This window comes from Canis lupus, chromosome 16 (assembly GCF_003254725.2).
Source record: "Canis lupus dingo isolate Sandy chromosome 16, ASM325472v2, whole genome shotgun sequence".
In the NCBI taxonomy this organism is placed as follows: domain Eukaryota; kingdom Metazoa; phylum Chordata; class Mammalia; order Carnivora; family Canidae; genus Canis; species Canis lupus.
The window spans coordinates 20,297,211-20,314,941 of record NC_064258.1 but is presented as its reverse complement, the minus strand read 5'-3'; the positions used below and the strand labels follow the sequence as shown (position 1 = coordinate 20,314,941).

Sequence of the window (17,731 nt, the reverse complement as noted above, 5' to 3'; positions counted from 1 at the left end):
GGAATATTGGTCCCTGTAGTTATTCCATCTTCAGAAATGAAGTCCAGTGTTTTGTTATTGAAAATTTATTTATTTTCATTTTTCTTTTTTATTGAAGTGTAATTACCATGCAGTGTTATATTAGTTTCAGGTGTACAGTATAGTGATTCAACAATTCCTTCTATTAGTGCTTGTCCTGATAAGTGTACTCTTAATTCCTTTCACATGTTTCACTCATCCTCTACCCACTTCCCTTCTGCCAATCACCAGTTTTTTCCTCTGTATTTAAGAGTCTGTTTTTTTTATTTGTCTTTTATTTGTTTTGTTTCTTAGATTCTACATGTGAGTGAAATCCTATGGTATTTGTTTTTCTCTAACTTCACTTAGCATAGTACACTCTTGCTCTATCCATGTTGTTGCAGATGGCAAGATTTCATTCTTTTTCGTGGCTGAGTAATATCCGTGTGTGTATGTGTGTACAAATGTATATATATCACATCTTCTTTATCCATTCATCTATGGATGAACACTTGAGTTTTTTCCATGTCTTAGCTATTTTAAATTAATGCTGCAATAAACATTGGGGTGCATATTTCTTTTTGGATTAGTGTTTTGTTTTATTTGGGTAAATACTCAGTATGGGAATTACTGGAGCATTTGGTAATTCTATTTTTAATTTTTGAGGAACCTCCATAGTGTTTTCCAAGGTGGCTGCACCAGTTTGTATTCCCACCAACAGTATATATGAGGGCTCCTTTTTCTCTATATCTTTGCCAACACTTGTTATTTCTTGTGTTATTGATTTTAGTTATTCTGACAGGTACCAGGTTATATCTTATTGTGTTTTTTTTTAAAGATTTATTTATTTATTCATGATAGACAGAGAGAGAGAGAGAGAGAGGGGCAGAGACACAGGCAGAGGGGGAAGCAGGCTCCATGCCTGGAGCCCAATGTGAGACTCGGTCCCGGGACTCCAGGAGCATGCCCTGGGCCAAAGGCAGGCGCTAAACCACTGAGCCACCCAGGGATCCCCTCTTATTGTGGTTTTGATTGCATTTCCATAATGATGAATGATGTTGAACATCTTTTCATGTGTCTGTGTTGGCCATCTGTTGTTTCTGGAAAATGTCTATTCAAGTCTCTGTTCATTTTTTAATTCATGTAGGGGTGTAGAAGTTTTTTTTTTTTTTTTTTTTAAGATTTTATTTATTTATTCATGAGAGACACAGAAAGAGAGAGAGAGGCAGAGACACAGGCAGAGGGAGAAGCAGGCTCCTTGCAGGGAGCTTGACGTGGGACTCGATACTGGGTCTCTGGGATCACACCCTGGGCTGAAGTCGGCACTAAACAGCTCAGCCACCCGGGCTGCCCTAGAAGTTCTTTTTTTTTTTTTTTTTTTAAAGATTTTATTTATTTATTCATGATAGTCACAGAGAGAGAGAGAGAGAGGCAGAGACACAGGCAGAGGGAGAAGCAGGCTCCATGCACCGGGAGCCCGACGTGGGATTCGATCCCGGGTCTCCAGGATCACGCCCCGGGCCAAAGGCAGGCGCCAAACCGCTGCGCCACCCAGGGATCCCAGAAGTTCTTTATATATTTTGGATATTAACCCTTTGGTGGATATATCCTTTGCACATACCTTCTCCCATTCTATATGGTGCTCTCCTGTTTATTTTTGTGAACGTCATATTGTCTAAAATTACTTTGTGCATTCTGCTGTTGATGGGTACTGGATGTGTTTATCTTTTGTTATGAATGTATTGGTATAAACATTCTTCTGCATATCTCTTGGTATGTATGTTTTTTCAGTGTACATACCTGGAGGTGGAATTATTGAGTCTATGGATATACAACTTTTTAATATAATGCCAAATTGTTTTATCAGGTAGTTGTATTATTTTGCATTTGTTTTAGGCTTTAGTGAGACTTCATGTTTCTCCCCATCTTTCTCAACAATTGACGGTGCTGGACTCCATTTTTACCAATTTAGTGGACATGAAGTGGTTTTCACTGGTGTTTTAATTTGTATATCTCTGATTTGTGTTGCCAGTGTTCATTCAGCTTCTGCTTGAAAAACATCTGCTAGCATTTCATTTAGTGCTGGTTTGTTGGCAATGAATTCTCTTTTTGTTACCTGAAAACATTTTTACTTAACTTCTCATTGGTAGGGCATTTTTACATAATTTAGAATCCTGATTTGATAGTTTTCAGCATTAAAAAGATGTCTGTCTAGTGTCTTCTCGTTTCTGGTTAAAGTCGTATTGTTGTGCTTTTTTAATGCTTTTAAGATTTTCTTTATGTCTTTGTTTACTAGTTCTACCCTGATGTGCTTAGGTTTGATTTTCTTTGTGTTTATTCTTCTGAGATATGTGGCACTTCATCAATGTGTGACCTAATGTATTTTATCCATTTGGGGACTTTTTGGCCATCGTCTCATCAATTACTGCCTCTACTCATTCTCTTTTAGTTCCTTTATACCCCAACTGTGCATGTGCTAGACCTTTTCACTCTGTATTGTTTTGAGTTTACCCTCCTTTATTATATTCTTTGATCTGTGATATTTTTTGTTGATGTGTCTTCCATATTGCTGTCTTTTCAGCTGTGTCATAACTATTGCCCAACTGTCTCTTGAACTCTTTAACTTTAGTTACAGTGATTTTTCAGTTCTAGAATTTCCATTCAGTTATTTTCTAGATTCAAGTTACAACATTTGCCAGCTTGTCACTTATGTTATCAAATATATTAATCAGTTATTTTAAGGCCTCCTTCTGATAAGTTCAATATCTGGATAAACCGAAAGTCTGTTTCTATCATCTTTTTCCTTTGTGCCTATCTCTAGGGAGCATTCGATGGAGTGTCAGGCATTTCTTACACAGAACTGTAAAAACTCTGGATAATATTTTCTTCTTCTTGAGAGGCTTTACTTTTTCTTCTGGTAGGCAGTTAGAGCAGTTAGACCAATCTTTCCGTCTGGGCTGGTGATCATTCCAGAGTCAGTTTTGGTCTTCTCAAGGGATGGTCGATTTGTGGTTTGGCCTTGCTCCTAGTGTATAGCTTTCCTAAGTGCAAGCCTTCTCCGTGAACCTTGAACTTTAGTTTTCATCTCAAAACATGAACCTCACAGAAGCTTTGCTTCTCTCTTTGCTGTACCTTCTGGTCACTGTGGTCCCTGGTTCCTTGAAGGACAAGAGGCTGAATGTTAGACTCCCTTCTTTCTTCTTTCCTTTTCTCTGGGATCCTAGCCTTTCAGATTTTGGCTGTGTTGGCAGCCCCACACTCCCAATTTTTGTTTTCCTGATGCTGTTGAGTTTGCTGAAAGCATTGGTTTAGCATCATTTTCTTTTATCTACTGATGGTTGCTTGATTTCTCAGCCTCATAGGGCCATGTCAGTCATATGTTGGAAAACTGTTCAGGGAAAGATAGTACAAATATGAGGGATCACATCAATCCATTTCAGAGTATTGACCTCACAATTTTGTTGTGGAGGCTCTGCAATTCTTTCATGCAGATTTTTTTTCTTAGTTAAGTTTGATTTGTTTTTTACTAGTCGTTCATGACGTAAGGATTGTTATGATATCAGGTAGATCACTGTAGCCAGAGGTTTGCTTCCAATCTTTAGAAAACTGCAGATATTTATCTTTGGATTAGAGGGGATTTTTACTCATGTTACTTTACTCACTCAAATCTCTATCAATATGTAAATCTATATCAAATACAAATATTTCTATATTTTCATAGTAAGCTGGGTATTAACAGTACATTTGGTTAGCAACTGAAATGTCTTTATAGAGCTAAAATGTAAGCATCCTAGGATTGAGCAAAGTGATTTTAAAACTGATCTTTATAGTTTGTGGAAGAAAATTAAAAATAAGTTATGTTTTGTGAAAAAAGTTTTATAAAAATAATACATACTGGTTGTAGCAGTAAGGAATGAAAATGTGGATCTAGAGATATTTTTGGAAATCTTTTGTTATATTTTGTTTTTTTCCCCTAATAGAAAGGCGAAAAAAAGCTTCAGCATGGGAAAGAAATTTGGTGTATCCTGCTGTTATGGTTCTCCTCCTTATTGAGACAGTAAGAATTTATTTGCCAAGTTAAATAAAACAAATTATTTTTTATTTACTTTGGTATTTGAGTATGACAACTCCCTCAGCTAAATGGTTTCATATAAACTAGTTTTCTATCTACAGGATTAAAATCCATCTATACTTTTATTTGGAAAAACTCAGTAGAACAAAAATGGAAATTAATGGCAAGTTTTAGAAAGTCCTCAAGATTAACTATTTCCTCATGAAAGCAGGACATCATTCTTTTGTGCCATTTAGAATTAAGAGATGAGGTATTGCAGGTATCTTGCTTCACTCTATGATGGGATATGAAAATTATATTATTAATTAGTTCTGATAACATTTTAACCATTTTTTAAATCTGTAGAGTTGTGGGCTTCCATTTGATGGAATTTGTCAGTAACTGGATCTATATTATTAGCTTTAGTTACAAGCTTTGAAATTGTAATAATTTGCAGAAGCTTTTAGAGTTTATTCTGGAGTTTTTGCATATAGTTTGATTGCTTTTGTTTTTTGTGTGTAGAATTTTGGTCTTGTCTTCTCTTCTTCTCTGTTCTGAAGCATATATTTGGTTAGTAACTTAGATTTTAATACATGTGTACTCACAAAATATCTGTGAAATTCAGAACTGATACTAATTTTTTTATGTTGTAGTCCATCTCGGTCCTCTTGGTGGCTTGTAATATTCTTTGCCTGTTGGTTGATGAAACAGCCATGCCAAAGGGAACAAGGGTAAAGTGCTTTAAATGTCTTTTGCAAAAGTGTTCTCTATATATACCCTGAGTATTTCAAATACATGATTTAAAACATCACCTTTCTGCATGTATATTTCAGGTTGTATGAATTTCTTTATATAAAGAGCCTTTGTAAACAGTGTTTATAAAACTATGACTTTTGTTTCTAATTTCTTACTTTTGGTTGGGCAGCCCTTTTATCAAATAGCAAAGTTTCCTTTTAGACTTTGTATCATAGTTTATTTTTGTTTTACCAAAGTTCATATTTGTAATTCTGTAAGAAAATGTATACTCTGTGAAGTAGTGATGTGGAAGGAGTTTATTAGATTGATTCATAGTGTTTGCAAAAGATCCAAGTATATGGTTAGTAGGGACTGTTTCAAAAGAGTCACATTTTATGAAACGGAATCAAATGTTTAGGTACTGGAGGAGTCAGATGTACACCTTTTCATGAATTAACTTTTGTTTTCTCTCTTGTAAAAGTTGATGATTCTATTAAATCCTATCTTTTAGCCAACTTAAATGTGTTCACCGTACAGGAGGTAGTTATCACTGAAGATTCATATTTGGCATACTTCTGGGAGTGTCTGTAAACTTTTGATTATGAAAGTAGCATTTACATTTTAACATTTTCTTTTTTTTAAATTTTTATTTATTTATGATAGTCACACAGAGAGAGAGAGAGAGAGAGAGAGGCAGAGACACAGGCAGAGGGAGAAGCAGGCTCCATGCACCGGGAGCCCGATGTGGGACTCGATCCCCGGTCTCCAGGATCGTGCCCTGGGCCAAAGGCAGGTGCCAAACCGCTGCGCCACCCAGGGATCCCCATTTTAACATTTTCTTATATTTTTCTAAGTCAGTAGCTTTCTTACTCCCCATAGAAAAGACTTCCGAATTCTTCCAGACTTTTGGTGCCACTTCTCTCTCTGAACCAGATAATATATAACTTTCTTCTCCTAGGAAAAAGCCAGCATCAACCTAAATTTCTTCCTTTCAGCCCTAGGCGGAGGAGATACTGTATCTCTCACAGCTAATTTTTTTTTTCCAGCCATATTCTCTAGTTAGATTCTGCCCTCTTCTAACTTTTGCTGGACCTTGTGCCCTCTGTTACTGCCCAGTATCTAGCCTACCAACGTGTTCCAGGTACCTAATTCCTCAAGCAAACAACACTCAACAGTACTCCATCTGCAACCTGGTCTTTATCTTCTGTTTAGACCCAAATTCATTGATAGAGCCAGGAAGTCATCTATTGTGTTGGTTTCTATACTTTTTGTAACCCTCTTTTATACATTGCACACACTGGGTAAGTCCCTATTGGTACATTTTTGTACCATCCTCTTAGTGTATCATAGAGAAGGACTTTTACCTGGTAGAGTCCATGCGTGATTGTGTAAATAAATCAAATCATCTTAATCCTGCCTGGAGGACTTCTCTTGAGACAGGGAATACTTCCAAAATGTTTTTCCCCCAGCCAATAAGCTTTCTATTAGCATTATTCATTTCTATGTCAAAAGATTGATGAAAAGTTGATAATTCTTTGCCTTTGTTTATATATATATATATATTATATATATATATATAATATATATATATGAAATTTCCATGGGTATTCTTACTTTTTTATGTCAAAATTAGAATGTATATATGATATGTATGATATTAATTATAGGCTTATTTTTTTTATTGCCCTGACTATAGATTCTTAATTTTCCTGGTATTTTTGTTTGATATAATTAAAGCTGATAGTAGATTAGTAGTTGATATTTGAATAGTTCTTTAATTGGCAGGCTTTGAAAATATTCTTCCTACTAGAAATTATTTTTTTGCTTGTCTTGTCTCATTAATAAATATTAGATTTTTTTGTTTTTTTAAAGTCTAGATAAAATAGGTTTTGAGAATACATACAATGTTTAGGGAAAATGTGTAGTGTTACATTTAAAAAAAATCTGTCTTAATTAAGTTATATCTTTTAAAAACCTCTGAATTCCCAAGGAAGATTTGGGGAAAGAAAACTTTTAACTGTAGAAATGGGATATGCACATTCACTTTCTTTCTATGCTTAGCCTACTCTGATATAGTTTAATTATATAATTTTTGTATATGTTATTGGGAGGGTTCATTAAAATAATTATATACTTATTCAAGTGGTACTGTTTTAAAAAAATTTCTTCCAATAATATTAAAGACTTTTAACAATAAGCATAATATCATTTTGATAAGTAAATTACATTTGAGATAGATCAGAGATGTTTTGAGCTTGTTAAAATTGTTAACACATGCTTGCATTAGTTGGTGAACTAGGTCTAATGTCATTTGAAAATCTAGATGTTATTCCGGGGTATTAAACATTTCCAATTCCTATATTTATGAAACAGAATGGGAAAGCAAATATTATAGTGTCATTGAATTCTGAAAAGTGATTTTTTTCCCCCCAGGGTCCTGGAATAGGAAATGCTTCTCTTTCTGCTTTTGGTTTTGTGGGAGCTGCACTTGAAATCATTTTGATTTTGTATCCTTTCTTTAACTGAACATTGTCAACAAATTTTCTGTTTAGTTTTCTGGGACAGTGGTAATTTACTAGGACACTTGCCTAGAAGAGAAAAACAAGTCAGTCTTTCTCAATCACGCCAAGTGGCTTTTTGTTTTGTTTTTCCTTTGGATCTTAAGAGTTTCTGGAGACTAGTGAGGACTTAAGGAAACTCACATTCTTTGGAGAGTTTTTCCTTGATTCTCACAGCTATCTTATGGTGTCCTCTGTTGTTGGTTTCTATAGCCTCCGATTTTTTGGAAACTTTATTCCCAAGAAGGATGACACAACTATGACAAAGGTAAGGTAAAGAGTTAGGTGGCTATGCTTCTCTTTTGCATTCCAAGGCAAATGAACTGTTTTATTTTGTAATCGCCCTGAATGGTTCATTTGTGCTGATAGGTATTTGTTTGTAAATTGCATAAACACAAACTGAAAGATTTTCAAAATGCTGAATGAGTGGGAAAAGGATGTGCTGCTCTGTTTAATTTGGATGACATCCATTCACTTGTAAATGCATAGAACTGCAGAGCTTGTTAACTAGCTACAGAAGGCTACTGAAAGGACTCTTTCTCCTCTAAAGAAAACGTATTGCTAATGAGTAACTTTGATTGTGCAAACTGTACTTCAGGAAGCTTGTTTGAAATCTGAAGAACTTAGCTGTTACAAGTAGTAGGGACAAAGTATTTCAAATTTGAATAATTAAAGCAAGAAGGAAGAGTTCTATTCAGAAACATTTTGTAGTTTGAGGCTAATTTGACTTCCTACAATGTGTCATTGGCTTTGGAATAACAAAGACTGTTACCTTATATAGTGACTGCATCTTTTTAAAATATTCCCACAGGCTGACCATGAAGAATAATAAGAGCTGCTTTCTTTTCTTTTTTTAAATTATATATCACATATTTTCAGCCTATCTTAAAAGGAAAAAGTCATTTTATATATTTTATTTACCTATCTTTAAAATGCTATGACTTCTTAAGATACTTAGCATTTAGTTTAAGTGATCATCAGCATTAAACAGTATTTTCAACTTATTTTGTTTAATATAAAAGATTAAGCATAGGACACATTGGAAATGAATTATTAGAATTTAGGGGTTTTAGATTTCTACCTTTTTGGTATTATATTCTAATAGTTGAGTGTATTAGAAGTAGTATTATATATCTTGAGCAGTAGTGTGGCTTTAAAAATATAGTCAGAAGTATTAAATGTATTCATTCTATTTTACTTGACAGGCAAACCTTTTTAAAGTTGGCACCCTCAATTAATAAAGTAAAATGTATTGTTTGTGGTGTAACTTAAGTGTTCTGTAACTTTATGTTTATGCCAGCTACTGTAAATATCTTCAAGAACTTTATAGATGTAACTTCAAATATTTATAAAAAAAATTTCTTGTTCTCTTTAAATTCTATATTGAGTAATATCATTAAGAAGCTAGCAAAGTACAGGACAATAGTACCAGGTAAGTAGAATGTACAGTAAGTTCCCAGAATGTGTGTAGATTGATTGCATTTATCATCCTTTTCTCTGACTGCCCAATATTCTTTCTGATCTCTACACAGATCATTGGGAATTGTGTGTCCATCTTGGTCTTGAGCTCTGCACTGCCTGTGATGTCAAGAACACTGGGTAAGTTTACCAGAGAAATGTCCATTTTAAAAGCCCATACCTTGTTAACATTTCTTTCCTAAACTTCTGCCTTAACTTTTAGTTTCTGAACTTTAAAAAAAAAAATCCTTTGAAATATAATATTTCCTTGCATATTGTTTTATAACTTCTGTATGTCTTTTATATAGAGAGCCATACCAAAACAAGTACTTTTATTAAATTAAGGCTATTTATTTTTAAATACTTAAAAATGTTCTTTCTCCAAACAATGGACAGTTTTTCCCACTGATTGGTTAAGCTTTTGAGTTCTCTGGTGAGACAACTGTGGTATTAAAAAAATGTTTAAGGTCTAGAAAGTATTAAACTAATTTTTCTTATATGAAAATTTAAAAAATATATATAATTTAGTATGTAGTTTAAAAACTGAATATGTGTAAAACATTTTAAGCTGCTTTGTGTCCATGAAATAGACTTGAAACAGTGAGGTCTTTGCGAGCATGTGCTGATTTCAAGGACAATCCTTTAGTTGTTTAATTTTTACTTGCCTGTCATTTATATAGTTCTCTTAATTTTTCAATTTACAGGAACTTTGATCATCTTTAAAAGTAATACATTTCTACTTTGTCACTGAAATAGTTGAACAAATCTTCATTTGGACTTTTATCTTTTATAAAGCATGTTGCAGGCTGTGATCTTGCTTCTTGGCTAAATATTATTTCAGACAAAAGTTTCCGTTAGGCAGTTGGTTCTGTTTGGTTTTCTGGATGTAGGTTTCCACTTAAGAGTGTTCACAAATGATTAGAAGAATCTATCATTCAACCTCAGCAACTTGCTCATAACAAAAATTACTAGTCGCTTTGAGTTGCTTTTGTTTATCTCTTCTTTTGCCTCCGTTGTTGATTCAAGACTCCTGGCCAGCAGGGAGGCCGGCTGCAAGAGGGAAATAGAGGATTTACGGTTATCTGCGCAATGCTTACCGAGAATTTCATGTTTTAGTAAGAAGTGAAATCTAAGTATAAATGTAAGGGGACCATTATTCCACAGACTAATACAAAGCTTATTTACTTAGTGGTCTTCTTTTGTGTTTGCTTTATAGGACTTGTTATTGTTTTGACATCTGCTTATGGTGTGCTAATCTCGAAAATGCCAAAAGTATGCACGTTAGTAACTTCATTTATATCTAAAGTGGTATCGTTTGTATTATGACAGTCCAACAATAATTTCTGTGATATTATAGCCACGCTACCATTTAGTCATTTATAAAACTCATGTACTGTGATCTGTTATTTAAGATTAATTGTTAATAGTGATATGTACTGATTTTATGGAAGAAAATTGCATGCTGGGAATACTTTTCATACAAAGAAAGCAAATTAATGGCAAAATTTGCTTTTTGAAGATCAACAAATTAAATTCCTGAGTAGTTTGCCATAGAGATAACTAAAAAGAAGAAAAAGAAAGATGGGACAATTAGAATGCAGCTAACAAACGCCTGGACCCAGCTGTCCAAACAGGATTAATGGAGCGCATTAGGGTACAGTGAGTCATGTGGCGCTTTGCAAAATATCAACACGCACTGCATTACAGGTTATGCCCAGTGGCACTGAATAGATGAAAAGAAGTAAATACGTTAAACAGATTCATGGAGGCTTTTCACAGTATTAAAAAAGCAAATTTCTGGACTAAAAGAAGCAGCTTTATTTTAGTATTATGGGAAATGCAAACTAGAGAGTTACTTTGTAATTCCTCTATTAACCCTTTAGGACTGAGCCTTTGATTTTTAAGAAGATAAAATGTGGAGAATTGTCATGAATGTTATCCTGGTGTATAACAGGGTTTTGATTTACCAGCTGAAAAGCTCATAAGCCTAGAATAGAGGATGCGTTTCACAACCAGATTCCAAGCTGTGAAAGTTTTCACTCTTTCTCGTTGTCTCTCCCAAGGAAAGCCTGACCCTTCATCTGCTCCTGGGAATTGCACCAGCAGCACCCCATCACTTACAGTGCAATAAGAAATGAAATAGCAAGGAAAACCCAACATTACCTGTATATGAGCAGCTTTTCTTGTATTTCAACAATTTATCAGTGATAGTTTTTACTTTGATTGTAAATTGAAAATACATTGAATCCTGTATAAAATAATTAATTTGGTGATATTTTTGCTTCAAAAATGAAAGTGTTCTATGAGTTTTTTGGTTTTTGGTTTTTTAATTTGCTAGCTGGTGGTGCTGGTGGACCAGATGATGCATCATTAAACTCTAGCTTTAGACTTCAGTGCTTAGTGTGAGAGAGAGGACAGTCATTAAAGAATTCCTTTGATCAGCTTCTTATATTTGAATACAGAAAGCTTTATACTAATTGGAAAATTGCCACAGAGTAAATTTTATAAGCATATCACTTGACAACTGGGAATTAAGTTGTGAGGAAGATTTTGAGCATGTTTTCAGTTAAATGTAATTAATATAAATGATGTTTTTGTTGTCGGTAGGAAACACAAAGAATCTGAGTATAACATTTCTTATTCGAACTCATTAAGGCCTTATAAGAGTAATGTCAGTGTCCACACATGTGATTTCCAAAACACTGTTTTGCTGCCTATTTATACTTGAGGTTTGAAGAATCATTTTGGGGGACCTGATGTCCATATGTGCAGTAAGCAGTTTACTGTTTGGTTTGACCCTGACTAGAGGAGGTGGCTGGCGAACAAGGTGAACATGAAACCAGACCAAGCCTGAGGAACTCTCTGCAGATGGCCAAACTTTTCTGCAATAAAATATTTTAAAGGCAGAAATGAATTCTGTAAGAACAGATTTTGTAGGATTGCTGACATGCTCTTGACTATGCTTAATCAAGAAACTACTGAGAGATCAACATTTTTTCAAATTGTTACTTTCAATCTCCTTTAACCAGGAAATTTTTTCCCAAATGCAACCAACAGACGTTGTAGTACTGTTACTAATTTCTTTTTTAAAATTATTTTTATAATAATTTGGAAGGAATAAGCCTGGGTGGCTGAGCCTGGGTGGCTCAATCGATTTAGTGTCTGCTTTCAGCTCAGGTCATGATCCCAGGGTCCTGGGATTGAGCTCCTCCTTACTCTGTTATCTGTGCAATGCCAAATGCTTATCTGTGCAACTCCCCCTGCAGCAGCAGGGAGTCTGCTTCTCCCTCTCCCTCTGCTGCTCCCCCTGTTTGTGCTCCCACTTGCTCCCTCTCTCTGTCAAATAAATAAGTAAAGTCTTAAATAAATAATTTCTATAGTTATTCTGTTATCCTGAAGCTCTTTCTGTAACTTGTAAAATTATACAAAACCCAAATGCAGACTTTTAAAAGAAAATGTGCTTGTAATATTAAAACAAGAATATTTACCCCTTTGAATCACCTTGAATTTATTTTTTAGTATTTCTCATCTGGGTCCCATCTAGTCCCTAATCTTGCAGGAGATGAAGGGAATCTGTTTAAAAATTGGTCCACCTTGGAGAGGTCTTTTTTGGGGGTTTCATACATACACTGTTAATTTTTACCCTGGGCCGTTTCTTTCCAATTCTCAGTGTAAAACAAAAGTAAGTGATAGTTAGAAATGAGAAGTGCAAAATAGGATTATGCATCATAATATGTATTCCTAACTATGACTTTGATGTAAAAATAATCTTAAATTCCCTCTTGAAAAATTGTCAGCAAAAATTTGTATATAACTTACTTATATCCAGTTATGTTGCAGAGAGAGTGGCACTAATTGATTTTTGGTTGATTAGTATTATTCTTATATCTGAAGAGTAAATTTTATATATCTAGTTTGTGATAATAAAGAGAATGTATTCTGTGTCAGATACGTAAGAGTTAAAAGACTAATGCCCAGTCCCTAAATGCTCATTCCCAGTATCTTATATTCTTCTGATGCCACTCTTGTTTCAGGGAACATAGTCATGTTGGCCATACTTACCTAAATAATTTAACTGTCTGTTGACATACATTCAAATATTTTAAATTTTAGTTTGTTATAAAATATTTTTATATGAAAATAATTATAGTTAGGATAATTTAGTTAGAAAGAGGATTAAGATGTAATCTTTAAAATGTTACCATTAAAACCAGTTAGTAAGCTATAATAAGGGTCTACTTTGTACTAAGAAGAAAGGCCTCTAGCCTGGCTGAGAATACTTCATAGCACACCTGCACAGTCAGTTCTGAGACCAGTGAATATATTATCTCCTTATTTGTAAGAGATTATATTTTAAAATTAATTTTAATTGATTATAGAAGTATAGACATGAATAGATTCTTAATTATAAAGAATACTAAAATTAGAGATCAGGCTACAGTTCTTTGTGACCACCAGTTTTACTCCCAGGTCCCTCTGCATAGTGTCCAGGTCTTCAGGTCTTCTTCTGTGCATATGTAGACATACGTAGTGCCTCTGCAGGAAATGTGAAATCCTCACTGGGGGTTACCTGGATGCTGACTCTGGTCATCGCTCTTATTCCTTCCATTGACTCCTGACCTCAGTGTGTCGTCCAGTAGGAGTTGAAATCATTTCCTCTATTGGAACTCAGTTATCTGAAAATGAATTTCAGACCCTAAACAATTATCTCATTTTGTTCGGGTCACCAGTGACCTCTTAAATATTCGATCTTGTGGATTCTGTTGTCTTATCTCCATAACATTTGCTGTTTATAATCCCACTTCCCATATTACTTCTTTCTTTATTTCTGGTCCTCATTTCCCTATTTCTTTCTTCTTTTTTTGGCCATTCCTCAGCTATCTCTTTTACTGCTCTCAGCCATACCCATACACTTGTCCCCAAACCCAAACCTCCCACCCAGAACTTACCCTTGAGCAAATAACAAATAATCCTAACTCTGTACTCCATTTGGGTGCCAGCCCACACTGGCCATTTCTACAGCAGGACCCACACCTGAGTGTGTCTCTCTGTTTCTTCCTCCCTTTCTCCTATTTCCCCTCAGTCTTTGGCCACTTTCTAATAGGCCAAAGCAGAAACCTGAGAGTTATATTAGATGCTTCTAGTTCTTCATGCTGACACCTAATGGTGATACTCAGTTTCATCTTATTAACATTTTTCACATTTGCTGCTGCTTCTTATTTCCCTTAGAAAAAAAATGAAAAGAGCCAGACTCCTGTAAACATCCAAGCAGAGAGCTGAATATATGATTTTATTTTAATACTTCATTGTTAGGGAATGTTCATGAAGTAGATTCTTAACCATGTGTTCTTTTCTTTGAGGAGAATAAAGAAGTGAAACCAAAGCAAGTGAACTGAAGAAATACTTTCTAAATGAGGAAGTATTATAGAGGGACAGGAGGCTCCATCTCTGGATGTTTTCTTCTGGAAGAGAGCAGACAGTCCCTGTCCAATTTAGAAGGCTTAAATGATCACCTGTTTGAAAGTGAGCACTTAGATGCTTCTTGGATAGTGCATTCTCTTTCACTGGCTTTAGTTTATTAAAATTCACATACTCTAGTTCATCTGGACTACTAATTAAGTTGCCTTCGTATTAGGACAAAATGAATTTGTAGCATGTAAATAGTTGTGACTAAAATTGGTTTGATATTTGCAAATACACTTCTCTCTGAGTTTTCGTTCCCATTGCTCCCACAGTCCTGTCCTTGTATCTGTCTGCCTGTCCCGTTCCTCCTCGTCCTCTAAGGCCAGGTCACAGGCTAGTCACACAAGAAGCTCTCAGATTTTTATGCATTCCACCTTGTGTTACACTTATCTGCATCTATTGGCTTTCTCAAGAAACTATACATCCCTTAAAGGACAAGACCATATTTTATGCATCTTTTTATTCCTTTCAGCATCTAGTTAATAAATATTTGTGGTGTCACTGGGTGCCCCATGTTGAGTGTGGACTGTGGTTTTGGAATAGGAAATCAAGTGTCTTGCTTCCATCCTGGTTGTTTTTCTATGTTTTAAGCTTGTTTGATCCTAGTATTTTTTTTTTTTTAAAAGACCCTTATAACAACCCAAAGGTAGAAACAGCCCAAGAATTCATTGACAGATAAAAATGCGTAGGCAGATTGTGGTCCAGTACATGCAGTGGAATATTATTCAACCATTAAAAGAAATGATGTCTGAGTAAAAATAGCCAGTCATGAAAAAACAAATACTGTGTGATTCCACTTACATGAGGCCCCTAGAGTCATCTAAATCATAGAGACAGGAGGGGGTAATGGTGGTCACCAGGGTCTGGGGCGGGGAGAGGGAAATGGGTACAGTTTCAGTTTTGTAAGATGAAAGTTCTAGAAGTTAGTTGTATAAGAGCATGAATGTACTTAACATCATTAAAATGGTTCAGATGGTAAATTCTATGTTGTGTTTTACTACAATTAAATAAAAAAAGGAAAAAAAAACCAAAAAGAGTGGTATTCTGGCGCAATATAGATAAACCTTGAAAACATGATCCTAAGTAAACTTAGGCACAAAAAGCCACAAGTTGTAATATTCCATTTATATGAAATGTCCTGAATAGAAAACTTGACAGAGAAAGAAAGTTAGTGGTTGCGGTTGCCAGGGACTGGGAGGAGGGGTGATGGAGAGAAACTGCTTAATGGGTCTGGGGTTTCACTTTGTGGTGATGAAAGTGTTTTGGAACTAGATAGATTTACACAACATTGTGAATGTACTCAGTGCACTGGATTGTTTACTTTAAAATCATTAATTTTATGATATGTGAATTTCATCTTAATAAACTATTATTTTTTTAAAGACCCTTACACAGTAGAACAGTAGACAGTAAATATTTGCTCTCTCTTATGTTTCCTTGATGTGGTAATCTAACTAATCCTGAGGTCTACCTATTTTTAATGATCGTGAGTCAGCCTTTGAATGTTCTCTGTTTATTATAAAGGAAGGGGGAGCAGAGAGCAGGGGCCTTTATAGTATAGATAGAATCCTAACCAGGAGCACACTCCAGCCTCCTCTCCATGCAAAGTCTACTCATGATTTAATGGCTAGTTTAGCACTCCCCCGCTTCTCTTACAACGAAAGTATGATCCTGTCTCTCCCCAGCTCTCTATGTTTCAAAGACTTTTGCCATTAGAATAAGATTCTGTCTCCCTAAGGTGGCATAGGAGGTCCTTTAAACCTAACCCCTCCTTGTATGTCCAGCTTCGTTTCTTGCCAATCCAAGCCTTACTCATTCTGAACCTGTCAATAATAGTGGTGGTCTTTGGGTGTGCTGAGCGAGAACAAAGTACTGCTCTACTTTACATGCCTTAGAACATGGGACTTCATCTGACAAGAATGATTTTCTTCACCATCCACTCCCTGGCACACCTGACATGTCACTGGAGACTTGGCTCAGCCATTAACTCCACAGAGAAAGCTCCCCCTGAGTCTCCACCCTTCAGCCATCCCTCCTGTATGCTCTCAAATCACCCTTCCTAATGCTCCACATATCTGCCTCGTCACTGGGCATATTGTGTTCTAAATGCTTACTTCTCTCTTCCCTCCATAAAACTGTGAGTTCCTTGAGGAAAGAGGTGGTCTGCACAGGGCAGACACACAGGGAATTCATGCTTCATTTCCCATTTTACTTAACTGTACAAAGACATTTAGTTGTGCTGGAAATATATATGAAATATATTTTGAAAGTCTCTTAGGAGACTGTCAGTTCCATGAAGGGAATAAATATCTTACATACTTACTCTGTAGCTCCTATGCTACGTGTATAGTGTTAGGAATATGATAGGAACTGAAAAATACTGTAAAAATTTAACTTATAACACAAGAACAAATATAGAAATACAGAATTTCTAATTAAATCTAATTGCCACAGCCATAAACTAATAATATAGGCATGCATGCTATGGGGTGTTTTTAGCCTGAAGCCTAATAAATGTATATTAACAGCTTTACTGAGGTATAATTGACATACCATAAGCTGTACATATTTAAAGTGTATAGTTGACAAGTTTGGGTTTTTTTTTTTTTACAAGTTTTGACATATTTGTACACCTGTGATACCATCACCATAATCAAGATAGTGAACATATATGTCACCTCAAAATGTTTCTTTTCAGCCGTATGTAATTCCTCCTTCACACCTCTCCCACTGTATCACACCCCCACCCTGTATCCCCAGGCAACAACTGACCTGCTTTTTATAACTATAGATTAGTTCACATTCCTGGAATTTTACATAAATGAAATCATGCAATATGTACTGTTTTTTGTCTGGCTTTTTTTCACCGGCATATTTTAAGATTCACCCAGGTTGTTGCACGTGTCAATAGTTCATTTTTTATTGAGTAGTGTTTCATTTTATGTATGGACCACAATTTGTTTATCCTATCACCCACTGAAGGACTTTTGAATTGTTCATGATTTTTGGCTATTTTAAGTAAAGTTACTGTGAACATTCACATCCAGGTCTCTGTATGGGCATATGCTTTTGTTTCTCTTGGGTAATAACTAGAAATGGAAAGCTTGGTGCATGCTTCATTTTTAAGAAACTGCCAAACTGTCCCAAAGTACTTATCCATTTTGCATTCTCAGCACAAGTCATGGCAATCCTGGTTCCTCTCCATTCTTCACTAACACTGGTAGAGTCCATCAGTGAATGTTTGGCATTTTAATAGGTGTGTAGTGGTATGTTTTTATGGACTTACCTTGCATTTCCCAGATGACTAAAGTGTCACTTGTTGTCTGTATATCTTTGGTGAAGTATCTATTCAGATCTTTGGCTTATTTTAAAAATTGGGATTATTTTCTCATTCTTGAGTGCTGGGTGCTGTTTACATATTCTAGATAAAAGTTCCTCTTTTTTTTTTGGTAAAAGTTCCTTGTCAAGA

The 17,731-nt window shown here is 35.3% G+C and overlaps 1 protein-coding gene across 12 annotated transcripts in view; it reads left to right on the top strand.

The window, feature by feature from the left end:
- Nucleotides 1–17,731, top strand: part of LMBR1 (limb development membrane protein 1) — a 146,582-nt gene that overhangs the window by 111,114 nt on the left and 17,737 nt on the right. For 10 of the 12 annotated variants that reach the window (XM_025451563.3, XM_025451614.3, XM_025451497.3 and 7 more), the window contains 5 exons: nucleotides 3,978–4,054; nucleotides 4,702–4,779; nucleotides 7,217–7,290; nucleotides 7,519–7,609; nucleotides 8,874–8,940. In XM_025451563.3, coding sequence (XP_025307348.1) covers nucleotides 3,978–4,054; nucleotides 4,702–4,779; nucleotides 7,217–7,290; nucleotides 7,519–7,609; nucleotides 8,874–8,940 — 387 coding nt within the window. Of the gene's footprint in view, nucleotides 1–3,977; nucleotides 4,055–4,701; nucleotides 4,780–7,216; nucleotides 7,291–7,518; nucleotides 7,610–8,873; nucleotides 8,941–10,015; nucleotides 10,072–10,862; nucleotides 12,925–17,731 lie in introns of those variants that run through there. The other 2 variants (XM_025451600.3, XR_003138965.3) reach the window with 2 other exon arrangements.